Source organism: Propithecus coquereli, unplaced genomic scaffold (genome assembly GCF_000956105.1).
Source record: "Propithecus coquereli isolate 6110/MARCELLA unplaced genomic scaffold, Pcoq_1.0 Scaffold42, whole genome shotgun sequence".
Lineage (NCBI taxonomy): Eukaryota > Metazoa > Chordata > Mammalia > Primates > Indriidae > Propithecus > Propithecus coquereli.
The window spans coordinates 744,724-761,559 of NW_012149952.1; the positions used below are offsets into that span (position 1 = coordinate 744,724).

General features: G+C 47.5%; 1 protein-coding gene across 1 annotated transcript in view; it reads right to left on the minus strand.

Annotated features, from left to right (window-relative positions):
• Positions 1 to 1,001: 1,001 nt before the first annotated feature.
• Positions 1,002 to 16,836, minus strand: part of CEACAM1 (carcinoembryonic antigen-related cell adhesion molecule 1 (biliary glycoprotein)) — a 16,572-nt gene continuing 737 nt past the window's right edge. The window contains 9 exon segments of the mRNA XM_012653468.1: positions 1,002 to 2,610; positions 3,664 to 3,695; positions 4,539 to 4,591; positions 5,316 to 5,445; positions 9,973 to 10,257; positions 11,643 to 11,897; positions 12,582 to 12,860; positions 16,420 to 16,496; positions 16,498 to 16,774. Of these exon segments, the coding sequence (XP_012508922.1) occupies positions 2,491 to 2,610; positions 3,664 to 3,695; positions 4,539 to 4,591; positions 5,316 to 5,445; positions 9,973 to 10,257; positions 11,643 to 11,897; positions 12,582 to 12,860; positions 16,420 to 16,496; positions 16,498 to 16,774 (1,508 nt within the window). The 3' untranslated portion in view covers positions 1,002 to 2,490.

Here is a 16,836-nt window from a genome sequence, read left to right on the forward strand (position 1 = left end):
GAGATGGTCACTGGTTTTATGCTGCTTCCCGTGGTCTTGGGTATGGAGGCACCACTGCCGGGGGCAGGAGGAATTAGGTGAAGAGGAAAGGGAGAGGCAGCACCCGTATGTCAATTGCTTGGGAGTGAAGGAAATGAGCTAAGAGGTTAATACTTAGTGGAATTAATAAATGAAGGTTATTCATATTTGAAGAGATCTGACCCTCTGGGAGGGCAGAAAAAAGGAACTGGGAACAGGGAGGAGACAGGAGGTCTAGGGAAGTTTCTGTGTGACTGAACCTGTGGAGACTCTCGTGTTCCTACACCTGAATTGCTGGATCCACCTGTGTGGGAAGTGTTGTTGGCCCCTAATGAAGAGGCCCGGAGATCTTTTGCTCATGAAATCATCTTCTCTCCTGGAGGAAGACAGGCAGTTCCTTCCAGGCGGGTTGGAGCTGTGGTCTGTTGCTTCCAGATATACCCACTTTGTTAGCAGGTGTGCGAATGAATTTAGCCAATTCTCTGATCACTAGATCAAATATCTGTAGACTGAGAAATAGGTTTACTCTGACTCCCCATAGAACAATTTCTTTCTTCTGCCTGTAAAGATGACATTGTCTAAAGTAGTATCAACCATGAGACAGCATGTTGATGTGTGATATATAATTTTTATTAGAAATATAAAGCAAATTTTACAAATAATTGGGAAGTGGCCTTAGCCAGACAAAATTAATTAACACAGTATAGCATGGATGAGGGAAAGTATGTACAATCATGTCAGGGTTAGAAAACCCTGAATCAGGTACCTGAGTACATAGAATTTCCAGCTAATTGTCTTGGAGAAGGCCTCTTAGACATAGCATGAGATCAAGTAGGCAATATTGAATAAAACCTTTCTCTTAGCCCCAAAGAGATTCCATCTGTATAGAAGAAGGCTGGGTGAGAAGCACATTTGCCTCTCCTCCTGCCCTTCCTTTTTATTCTGAGACACATTCATGGACCCCGTGGGAAAAAAGATAGATCTCAGAGGCTGTTCAAAATGCCTAGGGCTGAGTTATAACAAGCCCCTTCATGCCCTAACACCCTCTTACAGCCCTGTTTCCCAAGGGTATTAGCACCAGTACAGCCTTCTAGTTGTAAACAATGCCACCAGCGTGGGTGATAGTGTCCCTGTAGGGTGCTCCTACTTCTCAAAGACCAAATACACCTTAGCGGAGGCAAGGTTTCCTGAGACGGCGAGTGGGCAGACAGAAGATGCACAGGTAGAGACGTGGAATAGAATGGTAGTTGATGACTGGTCTGAGGTGCCTAGAAACTGAGTTAGATCCATTTATAGCCACAAACGAGGAAGCCTCTTCTTATTTTCTATTTGGAGCCCCTGACAAAAAGCCTTGAGAGGCTCTTGACCAAGAGACCTGAGGGATTTGGGTGGTTTCTTTCACCCAAGGCAGTCAGATTGGCTTAACAGCTAATCTAAGTAAAAATAACCCTTTTCACATAAATAAACAGTTACAAAAATTGAAATGGCAGAAAAAAGGAGAAAACCCTCAATACCTCGAACTGTGCACTTTTAAACAATAATTTAAATAATCTCTGAAGGGTGGCTCTCTGATTCATTTACCGAGTTCCTAGCAGATTGTGTCTATTAAAGGCTCGTTTCCCCCTAAAGCTGTAACCCCTCCCTCTTTCAGCACGTCCTTGAATAAAGCCCATAAAGATATTACAACGTGTCTGCGGCTGCCCTGCCCTGACCGCGCGGGATCCCATCTGCCCTCGGAAGATAATACAACATTTGTGCACTTCTGCATTTTCCATCAGGAATCGCCTGTGGACCTTGGCAAATAGTTTTCCTAGTTGGTTCTAGCGGGTTCTCTGGAGACAGGTTTACCAAAGGGCTTAGGTAAGCAGCAAGGTGCCTAGACCCTGATCCTGTAGGTAGACAACCCTGACAGTGGACAAAGGTGTAGAATTTCCAAGGTCAGTATTGGTTATATGTTTGATTTTCTGGGTATGGTGGGTTCACACCAGGCTTTGGAGAGAGAGGAGAGGCCATTACTGCCTTTACTTTCTCCCTCTCTCTCTTCTTTTCTGGCACGTGTACTTCAGTGGAGAAGGGCATAACCTCAAGGTTATGGCAAATTCAAGTTAGACTCTGATAGGACAGGACTGGGGTGGGAAGGAATGAGTGAGTGCTACATAGATAAGTTTAAAGCAAGTCCAGGTAGGGGAAAGGGGGAGGGGTGGGGAGGTTCTGGCAACTCTGTCCCAAGTTGGCTTTGCCAAATTTCAATGACAAGGTTGGTTTCCTACAGACTCCCAGACTCCCGGATGTACCTTTTCATGTATTGACATTGAAGGGAGCGGCTGCGACCAGGCAGCCAGGAGGTGCCTATTAGGGAAGAAAGGGTGGGGGAGACTTCTTCCCTTTTCCCCTGAGGGTAATGGGATCTCCTGGAGATGAGGGTGAGAGATTTGGAAGACATCAGCAGTGCAGTGAGCTGGACAGGTTGCATTACTTCTTTTTTACTTCTGAATAAACCGTTTCTGTGGCTGTTGAGGATGGGGAGGCTGAAGTTGGTTGTGTTGGTTCCTGGGCTTTGAAGGTCAGGGTGGTATATGCAACTTCATCGATCTGAAAAGCACAAGTAGTGATCAGCTAAGTCAGTGTCATGAGTCAGGGCCTCACCTTGCTTAGCGAGACTTAGCACCATGGCCTGTCACCCGTCACCACTTGAAATTTTGAGCTTTGGAGAAGGGCTCTTATTACTCATCCTCTGCTTGCTGACATTCTGATGAATGATCGTTAGAAGACCTAGGTTACGGTGGTGTTTGTGCAATGGAATATGGTAACACAGCAATGGGAATGAGCAAACCACAAATACTGTAACAGTATGGATGAAACTCACAACAGAATGTTGAATGAAAGAAGCCACGGATAAGGATATGCTGCATTTCTCATTTGTGTAAGAGCAAAACCAGGCAAAACTGATCTGGAGCACTGGAAGTCGGGATAGTGGTTACTCTCTGGAGGGAAGTGCCGGGAAGGGGTCAGGTAGTGTTTCTTGCTTTGGGTGCTGTTTACATGGGTGTGTTCAGCTTGTGAAAGTTCATACATCGGGAAAGTATAATTATGAGCTAGCACTTTTCAGTATATTTGTGTGTTCTATTGGAAGGTTAAAATGAGAAAAATTCTGTAAAATTATCATAAAATGAAGGAAGCAGGATCTCAGATCCATTAGAATGGAAGTTATCCTTTTGACAGTAAGAGCAGGGTCAGGTCGAAGGTAGAGGAGGGAGAATGACTTAGCGTCTTCCTTATTCTGACCGTGGTGCTGGGTGCTCTACACATGGTAACTTGTTTAATCCCTTCAGCTTCTCTTTGAAGCAGGCAGAATGCCCATTTTACAGATGGCGAAGCTGAGGGTCAAAGAGGTTAAGTTACTTGGCTAGAGTCACAGAGCTACTAAGAGTCACAGCCAGTATTCAACACAGGATGGGGGATGATTCCAAGGTGCACATTCTTGCCGTGAGGTAGACTCAGGTGCGTGATTTAGCAATACTTCTTTGTTGCTGCACTGAAGAACTCTAGCCCAAATTTGTCTCCCATTTATGTCTTCAGGAATAGCCAATTCTGTACAGAGTCATTTCCATGAGAAAATGAGCCAGGGAAAGTGGCCGTGCTTACCTTGTCAGGTGAGTTGTCAAAGTGGTCCTGACCTGGGGAAGCAAAAGAGGAGTTACCAATCCGTGGAAATGCGAAGCTGACTTAAGGCCTGGTGATTTCTAGCTGAAGGAGGTGGCGGGCGGTGGCAGTGGTGGTGGCTGGGTGTGGGGAGGTGGCCCATCGTCAGTGAAGGAATTCGCTCCCCTCAGAGTCTGTGGCAGACTCGGCGCAGCAGTATTAGAGGAGGGCGGGGGTGGAGCCACAGGAGGCTGCTACCTACTTCTGAAGATTTCTACCAGTTCAGGAGGCCTTGCTTTTTGCCCAGCTGTGTTTCTCAGCAACATGCTGCAGTGGCAAGGAGGGGCATTGAGGCGCACAGCACCCAGAGCACCCAAAAGACAAGGAAAGTCTCACCAAGGAGAACACCCACATCCGTAATAGAGGCAGGAGCGGGAGCAGTAAGGATGAGGAAATGGCTCCTGGGAACATGGGATCTTGCTCAGGCCTGCCTGGCCTAGGTGGAGGGAGCCTCTTTGGCACAGCTGTGTCTCAGGGGACTCCTGTGGCTAGGAAAGGTGAGGACCTGTGCCAGCTCAAGATTGGGAAATGGAGATCCCCTCTGTCAAAATTCAGAAGGAGGCTGGGCATGGTGGCGCACACCTGTAGCCCTAACTACTTGGGAGGCTGAGGCAGGAGGATCGCTTGAGCCCAGGAGTTTGAGGTTGCTGTGAGCTGTGGTGATGCCACTGCACTGCAGCCTGGGTGACAGAGTGAGACTCTGTCTCAAAAGAAAAAAAAAATCACAGGGAGGGAGATTTGGGAATCTAGGATTCCCTGCCAGGGCAGGGCACGTGGTGGAACATAACAGTTCTCACTGAGTGAGTGGCTTTACTTACTGTGGTTGGAGGCTGAGGATTTGTGCTCTGTGAGATCATGCTGGTCTCTTGCCCTAAATAAACATCAGACACTGTGACTGCTATTCCCAAGCACAGGATCTTTGCTCCCTGAGTTAGGAAGGACACTGTTAGCAGGTAATTTCTTGGGGCTCCTTGATGTTCATTCAAACCATGGTTGGTGCTGCCTTTCCTGTTAGAGCCTCTTCAATCTAACCACGATCTCTTCTAGGGTTTACTCTTCCTGGTTGCTGGATGTTCACATTTAGGTCCATTCTCTATTGACTGCTTCTGTGCTTACTTCTACCCTAAGAGATTTCCCATTTTGTTTTCCAAGAGTAGATTCTTGTTTTTTCCTATTGTCTGAAAGGACTTTGGTTGTTTGTGCTTTCTCTTAGGTTCTCTTCCTGTCCTGTTTCTCCCTCATCCTGCTACTGTGGTCAGTGGAGCACATGACTTGCTTAATCCTGCTGCTTCTTTCATTTTCTCATTTGTTTTCCTTCTTGGACCTTGGCTTCCCTGACTGGGGAACAGAGGAACATAATTAGGTCTATTCCTCTAGACTATACGGGGATTGGAATAGCCATGTCCAGGAGAGGGTGGGGTGCAGGGAGCATGAAGACCAGGGAAGAAGAGACCTGCAGGAATTAGTGCCAAGAAGCAGGAGTTTAGGGGGAGGAGGAGGAGATCCAGGCCCAGAGACAGGTGAAGAACTTCTTTCCCTCTCCCGAGCGTGGCAGTTAGCCTCGGACGAACCTAACAGAGGAAAGGCCGTCATACCTGCCAGTCTTCCTGAAATACAGAAAATACACCAGGGCTACTATCAGAGCCACCCCGGCCAGGACTCCAATCACGATGCCAACAATGGCCCCAGCCGAGAGGCTAGGAGAATTTCCTTGTGTTGAAGAATCTGTCATGGGAAAAGAGGAGAAGGAATGAAGGTGGAATTGTTTTACAGTGGGGGTGCCCTGGGAAATAACTCTCAGCATTAAGTAGTCTCTACTTGTTCCTTTAAGGAATATTTTTGTATGTGTGTGAGAAGGTTGCTGGGAGTTGATTAGCCAACTAAATTCTTGCAGTTTTTTTCCTCTCACCATGTTTTAGGTTGGTGATCAGCCTTTGGTCAATTCCATCCTGGGCTTTCTGCACTCAGATATTTTGAAGGCTTTGAAATGGAGAAAGACTCCTTGCAATGTGTGTATTTTATTATAACTTTCCACGTCTTTGTGGTTGCATATTTTTCTCAGTGTCTCAGAGCCATGAACATGAGCCTCTCAGGTCTCTATGGCAGGGACTGAGTTGACAGAAGGCCCAGGCCAGTGTCCTCTGGGTTCCCAACCTCCTTTGCACAGAGACCTCACTTCCCAGGGGCTCCCAGCACAGGTATGAAGGCAAGCCCAGTTCTGCCAGGCTCTGGTTTCCTCTGATGGGTGACTGGCTTGAGGACTCCCCATCAGCCTTCCAGAAACTCCCTTAGAACTGCACTGCAGCCTAAAACTCCCTTCTCTTTCTCCCTCACAGGCATCAGACCTGCAGTGTGGTCTGAGGGCTCTCCCAGGCTCCTTCCACTCCTGCCCCACCCTCCCTCACAGACATTTTCCCCAGTAAATTATCCTGTATGTGTGTAATCCCATCATGGCTGTATCTCAGTGGATGAAAATGAATGTACCAGGCTTGAGACTGCACTTAGCTCCTTTTATCCCCTCCCATATTTAGTCAGTAACCATGTCCCAGTGGTGTTTTTGTGTGTAATGCATCTTCCCTCCTATGTGTGTGTGTGTGTGTGTAAATATCTATATATCTATCTGTATCTGTATCTACATAAAATATCTTTTGCACCTGTTTCTCCTTTATTTCTGTTGCAACCGTTTGGGCCTTAGCTCTCACCAGTCAACTCAAGCCAGAGGATTAATGCTAATGTTAGCTATGATTGTGGAATACTTACTATGTGCCAGGCCCTGTGCTAAATATTTTATATGTATCTCATTTGATCTATACTGTGACCCTGTTGGGGATACATTATTTGCATTTTAAAAGTGAAAAATGGCGGCATAGAGTGGTGAAAAAACTTACCCAAAGTCATACAGCTGGTGAGAGGTGGATCTGGGATTTAACTCTAGCTAGGACTATCTGACTTCAAGGCTAGTGGTAACAGTAGTAATAATAGCAGCTAACATTTAGGAAACATTTCATCTGTGTGTGGCATTTTGCCGAAGGTTTAATTGATAATTACATTAAATATTTAAAACAATACCATGAAGCAGGTTCTTGTTACAATTTTTGGTTGAAGAATCTGAGGCTCAAAGTTAAGAATCTTGCACAAGAAACTTATAAACACATTAAAAAGAAGAAATATCTCAAATCAACCTAACTTTGCAACTTAAGGATAAAGAAAAAGAACACACTAAACCTGAAGATAGTGGGTAAAGGAAATAATAAAGATTAGAGTGGAGATAAATAGAATGGAGAATAGAAAAATGATGGAGAAAATCAATGAAACCACAACTTGGTTCTTCAAACAAGATCAACATAATTGACAGCCTTTATCTAGATTGACTAAGAAAGAAAGAGAGAAGATTCCAATTACTACAACCAGAAATGAAAGTGAAGCCATTACTACCAATTCTGCAGAAACAGTGATTATCAGAGTCCTAGGCATAATGGTGTGCCAACAAATTGGATAACTAGGTGAAATGGACAGATTTCTAGAAACACAAAACCTGCTAAGGTGGAATCATAAAGAAGCAGAAAATCTGAATAGACCTACACCAGTAACGAAATTCAATCAGTAGAAGCATTGGACAAAACTCAGCATTCTTTCATGATAAAAACACTCAAACTAGGAATAGAAGTAAACAACCTCAACCTAATAAAGGCCATATATGAAAAGCCCACAGCTAACATCATACTCAGTTGTGAAAGACTGAAAACTTTTCCTTTAAGGTCACGAACAGGATGAGGATGCCTGCTTTTGCCACTCTATTCAGTGGAGTATTGGAAGTCCTGGCCAGAGGAATTAGGCAAGAAAAAAAAAAGCATCCAAATTGGAAAGAAGCAAAATTATTTCTGTTTGCAGATGACATGAACTGTTAAGTAGATAACCCTAAAGATTCCACAAAAACACTGTTAGAGCTAATAAACAAATTCAGCAAAGTTGCAGGTAAAAAAAACATGCAAAGTTGTATTTTTGGATACTAACAATGGACACTCCAAAAGGAATTTTTTTTTTTTTTTTTTTGAGACAGAGTCTCACTCTATTGCCTGGGCCAGAGTGCCGTGGTGTCAGCCTAGCTCACAGCAACCTCAAACTCCTGACCTGAAGCAATCCTCCCGCCTTGGCCTCCCAGAATGCTAGGATTATAGGCATGAGCCACCGTGCCCAGCCCACAAGGAAATTAAGAAAAAAATTCTATTTACAAGAGCTTCAAAAAAAAAATACTTAGGATAAACTTAAAGAATGTGAAATACTTGTACCCTGAAAACTACAAAACATAGCTGAAAAAAAAATTACAGAAGACATACATAAATGGAAAAGATGTCCTGTTTTCATGAACTGGAAGATGTAGTATTATTACAATCACAGCACTACCCAAGGTGAACTACAGATTCAATGCAATCCCATCAAAATCCCAGTGAGATTTTTTGCAGAAATAGGAAAACCCATTCTAAAATTCACATGGAATCTCAAGGGACCCTGAATAGCCAAAACACTCTTGAAAAAGAAGAACAAAGTTGAAGGGCTCACACTTCCTGATTTCAAAGTTTACTACAAAGCTGCGGTATTCAAAACAATGTGGCATTGGCATAAAATAAGACATAGAAACCAGTGGAGTAGACTAGAGAGCCCAGAAATAAAAACTTGCATATACGGCCGAATGGCTTTTGACAAGGGTGCCAAGACCATTCAATGGGGAAAGGATCGTGTTTTCAACAAATGGTGTTGAGAAAATTGGATATCCATGTGACAGATGAAGTTGAACTTTTACCTAACACCATATACAAAAATTAACTGAAAATTCATCAAAGACCTAAATGTGGAGCTAAAACTATAAAAATCTTAGAAGAAAACATAGGGTTAAAACTTCAAGTCATTGGATTTGGCAATGATTTCTTGGCTATGACACCAAAAGCATGGGCAACAAAAGAAAAAATGGATAAATTGGACTTCATGAAAAGTAAAAACTTTTGTGCATTAAAGGCCATTATCAAGACAGTGAAAAGACCACCTACAGAATGGGAGAAAATATTTGAAAATCATATATCGGAAAAGGGATTAATATCCAGAATATATAAAGAACTACTACAACTCAACAGCAACCCAAAACCCCCAAACATCCCAATTGAAAAATGGGCAAAGGACTTTATGAATAGACATTTCTCCAAAGAAGATAAACAAATGGCCAATAAACATATGCAAAGATGCTAAACATTGGTAATCATTAGGGAAATGCAAATCAAAACTCCAGTGATATACCACCTCACACCCATTAAGATGGCTAACAAAACAAAAACAGAAAACAAGTGTTTTTGAGGATGTAGAGAAATTGGAACTCTTGGGCATTGCTGGTGGGAATATAAAATGGTACAGCCATGGTGGAAAATGATATGGTGGTTCCTCAAAACACAGCGAATCTCCATTTGATCCAGCAATTCCACTTCTAGATATATACCTAAAAGAACTGAAAGCAGGATTAGAACAGATATTTACATAGTCACGTTCATAGCAGCCTTATTCATAATAGGCAAAAGAAGGAAGCAACCTTAGTGTTCATAGATGGAAGAATGGATAAGTAAAATGTGGTATATCTATACAGTGGAATATTATTCAGTCTCAAAAAGGAATGAAATTCTGATACATGCTATACAACATGGATGAACTTTGAAGACATTATGCTAAGAGAAGTAAGCCAGACAAAAAGGGACAAATATTGTATGTTTCCACTTATATGAGAGGTACTTAGAATAGTCAAATGCACAGAGACAGAAAGTATAATGGTGGTTACTGGGGGCTGGGGGGAGGGGCAGTGGGTAGTTATTGTTTAAGGGGTACACAAGCTTAGTATAGTAGGAAGAAAAAGTTCTGGAAATGGATAGTGGTGATGGTTGTACGATGTGAATGTACTTAATGCCACCGACCTGTACACTGAAAATGGCTAAAATGTAAGTCTTATGTATTGTATATTTTACCACACACACACAAATGTTAACAGAGAAACAAAAACACAATGTTATGCAAAGTCACACAATAAATGCAAGACCCAGGATAAAAAACTAAGTATATCTGATTCAGAGCCCGAGCTCTTAACCACTTTGCAATTCTGTTTACTCTAATGGTCTCTTAACTGATATTCTGTCCCCTGGACTTTTACCCATTTTGCACACCATTGGCAGAGTAATCCTCCCGGGAAGATGTAGGGAGGGGCGAGGGGTGACTCACATTCCACGGTCAGCCTGAAGATGTCACTTCGGTAGTGACTGACTGGGTTGGAGACTTCACACTGATACTCCCCGGCATCCTCCCTCTTGACAGGGTTTATGCTGAGAGTGATGTTGTCCTGGGACAGCTCCATCCTCTCTGTCACCTGTAGACTTTGGTTATTGAAGATCCATTGGATGGAGATTCCAGTGTCACTTGTGAGGCAGGTCAGGACCACGGAGTCCTTGTCTTCTGTGACTGTGCTGCTGCTGGCGTGGATGGAGGGCTGTGCCACTGGCTGTGTCTCTATGGACAGACAGAGGACTGAGAGTGGCCTAGGGCCTGGGGCCATGCTCCTTCCTCAGAGATCTCAGCCAGCTGTCAGGTCCCACTGTGAGCTGTGCAAAGGTGACCACCTAGGGACAGCTGTGACCCTCTGTAGAAGGTCGGGTGTCTTTGTTCAGGAGATGCTCTGTAAGGAGAGGGCGGCACCTCCCCTCTGACCCCAGGCTGACCCCTGACTACTCCCCTGGACATCTCTGTGGTCTCCGCACCAGGACCCTTCTCTCAGCGCACACGTCCTGCAACCTCGTCGTCAGGTGCAACGTTTCTCCCATTGACTGTTACATGACCTTTTCCTGGAGCATCCTGTGATCAGGCCCCCTTCCTAGTACTGTCGCTTTACATACAAAAGAGGTGCTTTCTTCCACTAAATAACTTATTAGGGAATGAAGAAGGCCCCGCCAATCTTCATGACCTTGTATCTGAACAAGTTCTGATCTAAAGGATTTCTCAATGTGAAGAGGACTTTTACTTCCTGGTCTGTGGACTAGTGTTAATAAAAGGCTGAGGCTCTTACATTCTCTACAGATATAAACTTTTTGGAGCTGCCACTTCCGCCTGCAGAGACTCCACGGGTGGATCTTTCCATTTCTCCATGGGGGCGTCACTCGCTGTTGTCTGTAGTGCGTCACAGGTGCTGTGTCCACAGCTTTATGTATTTGGTGACTTCAGAGCCAGGACACAGGCCAGGAGTCTGCTCTGAGGCTTTCTCTCTTCCCATTTCCCTGCCACTTCACCAGGGGAAGGCTCTGGCAGCACAATGTGGCCAGATTCAGGCCAGGCCATCCGGACACCTTCTCCACATAGCCCGTCCCACCCCAGATGGAGTCAGAGAGAGCCGGTCACCAGGCGAGCTGGGAGCAGAGCAGGGAGCAGAGCTCCGAGATGCTCATCCCTCCTCTGAGGGGGTTTCATCTTCTCATTTGGGGAAAAGTAATGTGAGCCTATTTCAAAACCTCCTATGTTCCTTGTAGTTCATGGAGTAGGTAAAAAAAAAAAGCAAATAAGTTACAGAAAGGGACGTGTTGGTGAAAGAAAGAAGCCACTTGACCTTGAGGACCCTTCCTCCCCCACCTCTGTGAAGTTCCTCCCACTAGATGGGGCTCTCTGGGGCTGAGGCAACCCCCTCCCCACACTCCAGGCTGGACCCAAGGTCAGGTGTGCGAAATCAGAGAAGCCAGGGGAGGAGACAGTCTGCAGAGACGGAGTGGGAGGGCTCAGGGGGGAAGCTGGGACTTGTTTGTGCCCAGGACTCAGGCTGGGAAAGAAAACTTCTTCATGGCCCTTCTCTGAACACCAGACATAGTCCAGGCCAAAACTTAATGCCAATCCTCCAGGGATTCACTTACCGGAGACTGTGATAATCTTGACTGTGGTCGTATTGCGGCCAGTGGCAGAGTTGTGGGCCACACAGGCATAGGATCCGCTGTTATTCACAGTGACGTTGGGGACGAAGAGCTCTTGTGTGGTTTGCTGGAGACTCCCATTGATAAGCCAGGAATACTGTGCAGCAGGGTTAGAGGCCGCGTGGCAGGAGAGGTTGAGGTTTGCACCTGGTTGGTAATTGGAGTCTGGGGGGGAAATGGTGGGGACGTCGGGGCCATCTGGACAAAGAATAAAGCCACACGTGATGTCATCAGAGGAAAGAGGTCTGGTAGAAGGACCATAGTACCCCTCTGAATCCTGTCACAACCTTGGTTAAAGAGTTACAACCTGGCCAGGTGCGGCAGCTCACACCTGTAATCTCAGTGCTTTTAGAGGCAGAGGTTGGAGGCTGGGAGTTAGAGACCAGCCTGGGCATCATAGGGAGACCCTGTCTGTACAGAAAATGAAAAAAACTAACTGGGCTTGGTGGTGGGTGCATGCCTGTAGTCCTAGCTACTCAGGAGACTGAGGCAGGAGGATCACTTGAGCCCAGGAGTTGGAGGTTCCAGTGAGCTGTGATCCCACCAGCGCACTCCAGCCTAGGCAACAGAATGAGACCCTGTCTCTTAAAAAAAAAACAAAACTCCCAACCATAACCTGTGTCTGAGACATTGAGACACTGACCTGTTTCTCTCATCACAGGTTGTTGACCATGAGCATCTCAAGACAGGAGCAGCCCCTCCCTCCTATTCTTGGTCAAGGCTGGGCCTGCCCGGGTTTGCCTGGGGCAGGAAGTCTTGGCCAGCCTGGTGTCCAAGGGTGAGGGTCTGTGTACTTGGACCCGAGAGGGACTGAATGGCCTGGTCTCTGGCCATGTGGATTTGGGCTGCAGCCTGGGCTGTGGAGGAACAGAAAATACTCACAGAGCACATTCAGGGTGACTGGGTCACTGCGGCTGGCACTCACTGGGTTCCAGTTTCCACACTCATAGGGTCCTGTGTCATTCCTTGAGATATTGAGTAAAATGAGGGTCCTGTTGTCCAGGGACATCACTACCCTGTCACTGTCTTGGAGCCCCTGACCGTTTATCCACCACAGGTAGGTTGTGTCCTGAGTCTCAGGTTCGCAGGTTAAGGCTACAGAGTCCTCGTCCTCCACGGGGCTGGAGTTGTTGCTTGCGATGGAGGGTTTGGGTAACTCGGCTGCGCAGATAACAGAGAGAAGGTTGCCCTGTGTGGTACCTTTGATTCCCCTAAAGTCATCCCCCAGTCAGAGTTGGCATCTCACCTCTCAGCCAACCTGAGTGATTAAAAGACAAGGCAGGTGTGTGTGTCACAAGACAGATGCATGACGATCTGAGGGCTCAGAGAACGTGAGGCCCCCTGCTCTGTGTCTGGGAGATGCACAGACTTTCTCAGTTGAGCAGCAGCATGGGGTGGTGGACAGACACAGGACCTGGAGCCAGAGTGCCCCTCCACCCCGACCCTGGCGCCTCTCCTGGTCCTTCCCTGACTGACCTTGTGGTTCTCACCTGGAACATGCGGACGTTAGGTCCCTTCTAGCTTCGTAGTCCTACTTTGGCCCCCTAGGTGTGTTTCTCTGAGGCTGTCCTCAGATATCCCAGAGACGGGTACTGATGGGACTTCCCATTGTCCTTAGACCCTGAGGGTACTGGGCAGCCTGGCCTGGGACTGGGTGTTTGAGCACAAATAACGCAGGGAGAGCAGGAGGCAGCCTGGAGATCAGCTCAGCAGTCAGGTTGTGGGGCCACAGGTTGGGGCAGTTTTTCCCAGCTGCTTGATGGCGAATGACATGAGCCAGTGACTCCTAAAAGGTAGAGCGGAGTCCAAGGAATGATCTAGAAAAGAGTGAGGGAACAGGTAGGAGCTGGTGGTTTGGAGCAGAACTATGTTCCCTGCCCTTGGTCCTTAATGTCCCTTCTCCCCCTGTAGAGGGCAGGTGAGGACCAGGTGGATCTTGCTGGAAATACACGTGGACGTTTGCAAACGCAGACCTGACTGGTGCAAAGGGGGAGCACGAACATGCTGGAATCTGGACTCATGGACCTCGTGTGATGGGCAGACGGGATAGGAATAGGAGATGTTAAGTTTCTTCCATGTCTGAAAAGTATTATTAATACTCAGGATCTAAGACCAATTGCTGGGAGGAATATTTCTGTAGAGAGCATGATGAGGTCTTGGACCAAGCTCTGAAGTCCAGCAGGTCACATTACGCTCAAAGGAAGATGCTGAAGTCGGTTTGGAATCAGTGACTCCCTGGGTAGAGAGAGACGTGCGAGTGCCGTTACGAGGACAGAACTGGTCAGAGGGAAGTCTGAGGTGTCTCAATAATAAAAAGAGAAGAAAGATACCAAATTAGGAGAAGTGATATGTGTGATGGTAGTAAATTTAGAAAGAGTTTCGTGACCATCATTCCTGGTGACAGTTAGGCAAAATGGGGAGGAGCCTGACAAGGCATGTGAAATGCTTTCTTCCTTTCTCTTGACCTCAGGGAACACGACTAGGGTTTGATCAAATTTGTCCAAACTGGGCAGAGTCTAACTGAGATACCCTGGCTTGTGCATCTCATCATCTAAGGGACCCCACCTTCTAGTAACCATGCCATCTGGAGGGACGTAGGTGCCTGTGGAGCAGGCTGTCACCCCTCAGACAGCACTGGTCTGGCTAGCTCCACCTGGGAAGGTCCCAAGAACCATGGAGGACGTGAGCCTCACGCCAGGACGAGGCTGCAGTCAGGAGTCCGTGGGTGAAATGAGCCTGTGGCTTTGGGGTTTGCAGACCTGTCTTTCTCCTCTGACCCCTGGTCAGGCAACGTACAAAATAGATGAAGGGGTCGCCTGTCCTTGTCCCATGGCCTGTCCCATGTGTCAGCCTCACAGAGGGACAGAACCCTGAGTGGGGATATAGTGAAAGCTCATTCTCCTGGTGACCTGGGGACATTGGCTTGTGATGGAGCCTGGCAGGGGCAGCTGCTCTGACTGATTTCTGTGCCTTTACTATTGCCTGGGAGGTGGGTCTGTCCACAGGGTTAGCAGGAAGGGACCAGGACAGGCAGCTGTTGTCAGTGGGAGTGTCAGGGGAAGGCTTGAGGGTGGAGGAAGCTGTGTAGGGCAGACGCAGGGTGGAATGAAGGGGGAGGAAGATGAGGGATATGGAGGAGCAGAAAGAGCCAGACATGCCATGGCAGTGAGCACGGAGGTTCCAGGGACTTCAGAGACCCCACGAGCAGGACCAGGGATCCCTGAAACCCTCCACAGCTGGGAAGCCCCAGAGTCACATGAGACGGGTTCCTGGTGGCTTTGGGGCAGGGGTCAGAGGGATGGAGCTCGGGTCTCAGCCCCTGAGGGACAGGGAACAGGCGCGGTAAGAACCTCCTAGTGTTCTGCGTCCAGGATCCAGTCTCCGAAGAGGTCATGGATCATTCACTCATTCATTCATTCCTTCCCTCCCTCCTTCATCAGAGAACTACTGAGAGTATGTCACATGTCGGACCCTGTGTTGGTGCAGGGTGTGAGTGGGGAGAGAGAAAGCCACATCCTTTCCTGTCCCCTCTGTGGGAGTGACACGGACACACAAGGAAACACCTGGTTTAGAGTCCAGGGAGGGGGGTGTGGCTGAGGGGGAGGCCTGGGCATTCCTGACACTCACTCTGCTTGTTGAGGCAGGTGGTTCAGTTCTAGAGTGAAACTGACTAATTCTCCATTTGCTCCTCACTCCCCAGACCGAATCTCCCCCTCTGAGCTGCCGATGCAGCTGAACCCAGCACTGGCGTTGGGGTCCCCAGATGCCTAATAAGGCCCCTGGAGTTGAGGGAGGTTGAGGCTGCGGCTGCAGACAGGCCTCCTGTGACTCTGATCTTCAGTCATGTTTTGTGTGACTCTAATTCAGTGACTCTGTTGTGCCGTGCCTCAGTTTCCCTCAGTAAAATAGGATACATGGTAAACGGTCTCTGGCTTATCTTGTCTGTCAATTAACCTTAAAATATTCACAATTACCTGACCTAAAGCTTCGTACAGAGGAGCTGCCCAAATAAACAGCATCGATTGTTGTTGCATCCATGAGAGCCCCGCGGCCTGATCCCTGGTGGACAGGTGGCTTCCAGGAGCATCCTCTGTCCTCTGTCCCTCCCCCTGGAGACAGTGGCTTCCCTGAAGTCTCTTAAGTCCCCCAGGGCAGTGAGCTGGTGGCCTGAGGAAATTGTCCGTCTATGCCACCCACACTGAGTCTCAGGTGACTTTCTGGGCATGGTGATTGCCCAGATGAGGCTGTGGGGTCAGGCCCTGGCTGGTGACCAGCTCCAGGAACCTCAGATAGCTGGTAAATTGTAGCCGTCAGTCTGGAGGCCAAAGCCTAGCCCTGTCCATGGTCTCCCCAGGGACACTTGGACTCCGGAACCCTGGGCCTGAGCTTCTCTGTGGGGATCCCAGGGGGCTCCTCAGGCCAGGCCCTTACCAGGTCCTACAGGGTCTTTCTCAGGGCCATGTTCATGTGGAGGTCCCGGGGGCTGAGTTACCCGTGACACTGGTCCTTCCTCTGCAGGGAATGTCTGCAGGTCTGGACGCAGGAAAGGATTCTGATCTTTGGACGTTTGTCTCCTCTGTGTGTGTCCTGCACTAAGTGCCCAAAACCCAACGTGGGACATGATGGGAGGGGGAGGCAGGCACAGTCGGGGCCTGACAAGTCCGTGTGTGTGAGGTAGAACTAACCCCCCAACACCCAGAGGTCACAGGGAATCACTCACGGTACACACGGAACTGTCCAGTTACTTCTTCATTCTGAAGATCTGCCGTTGTAACGTGTAGGGTGTAGTATCCTGTGCAGGGTGACGTTCTGGAACAGCAGGGATCCATTGGGGTAAATTGTCTCTCGACCACTGTACGCAGGCCCTGTGTTGTTTACCTGAGTGCTTATTACATATGCTACAATTCTATAGTTGCTGTCCACCTTGTCCCCTTTGTACCAGTTGTAGCCTAGAGCGTCCTGTGGCACATTGTGGACGAGTAGAAGAACGTCCTTCCCCTCCACAACATTGAGCGGCACAGATTCCATAGTGACTTGGGCAGTGGTGGGCAGGCTCCAGAAGGTTAAAAACGAGACTAGAAGAAAGAAGAGAGAATCAATCCATATTGGGGCCTTGGAATTGGGATGGAAAGGTGGG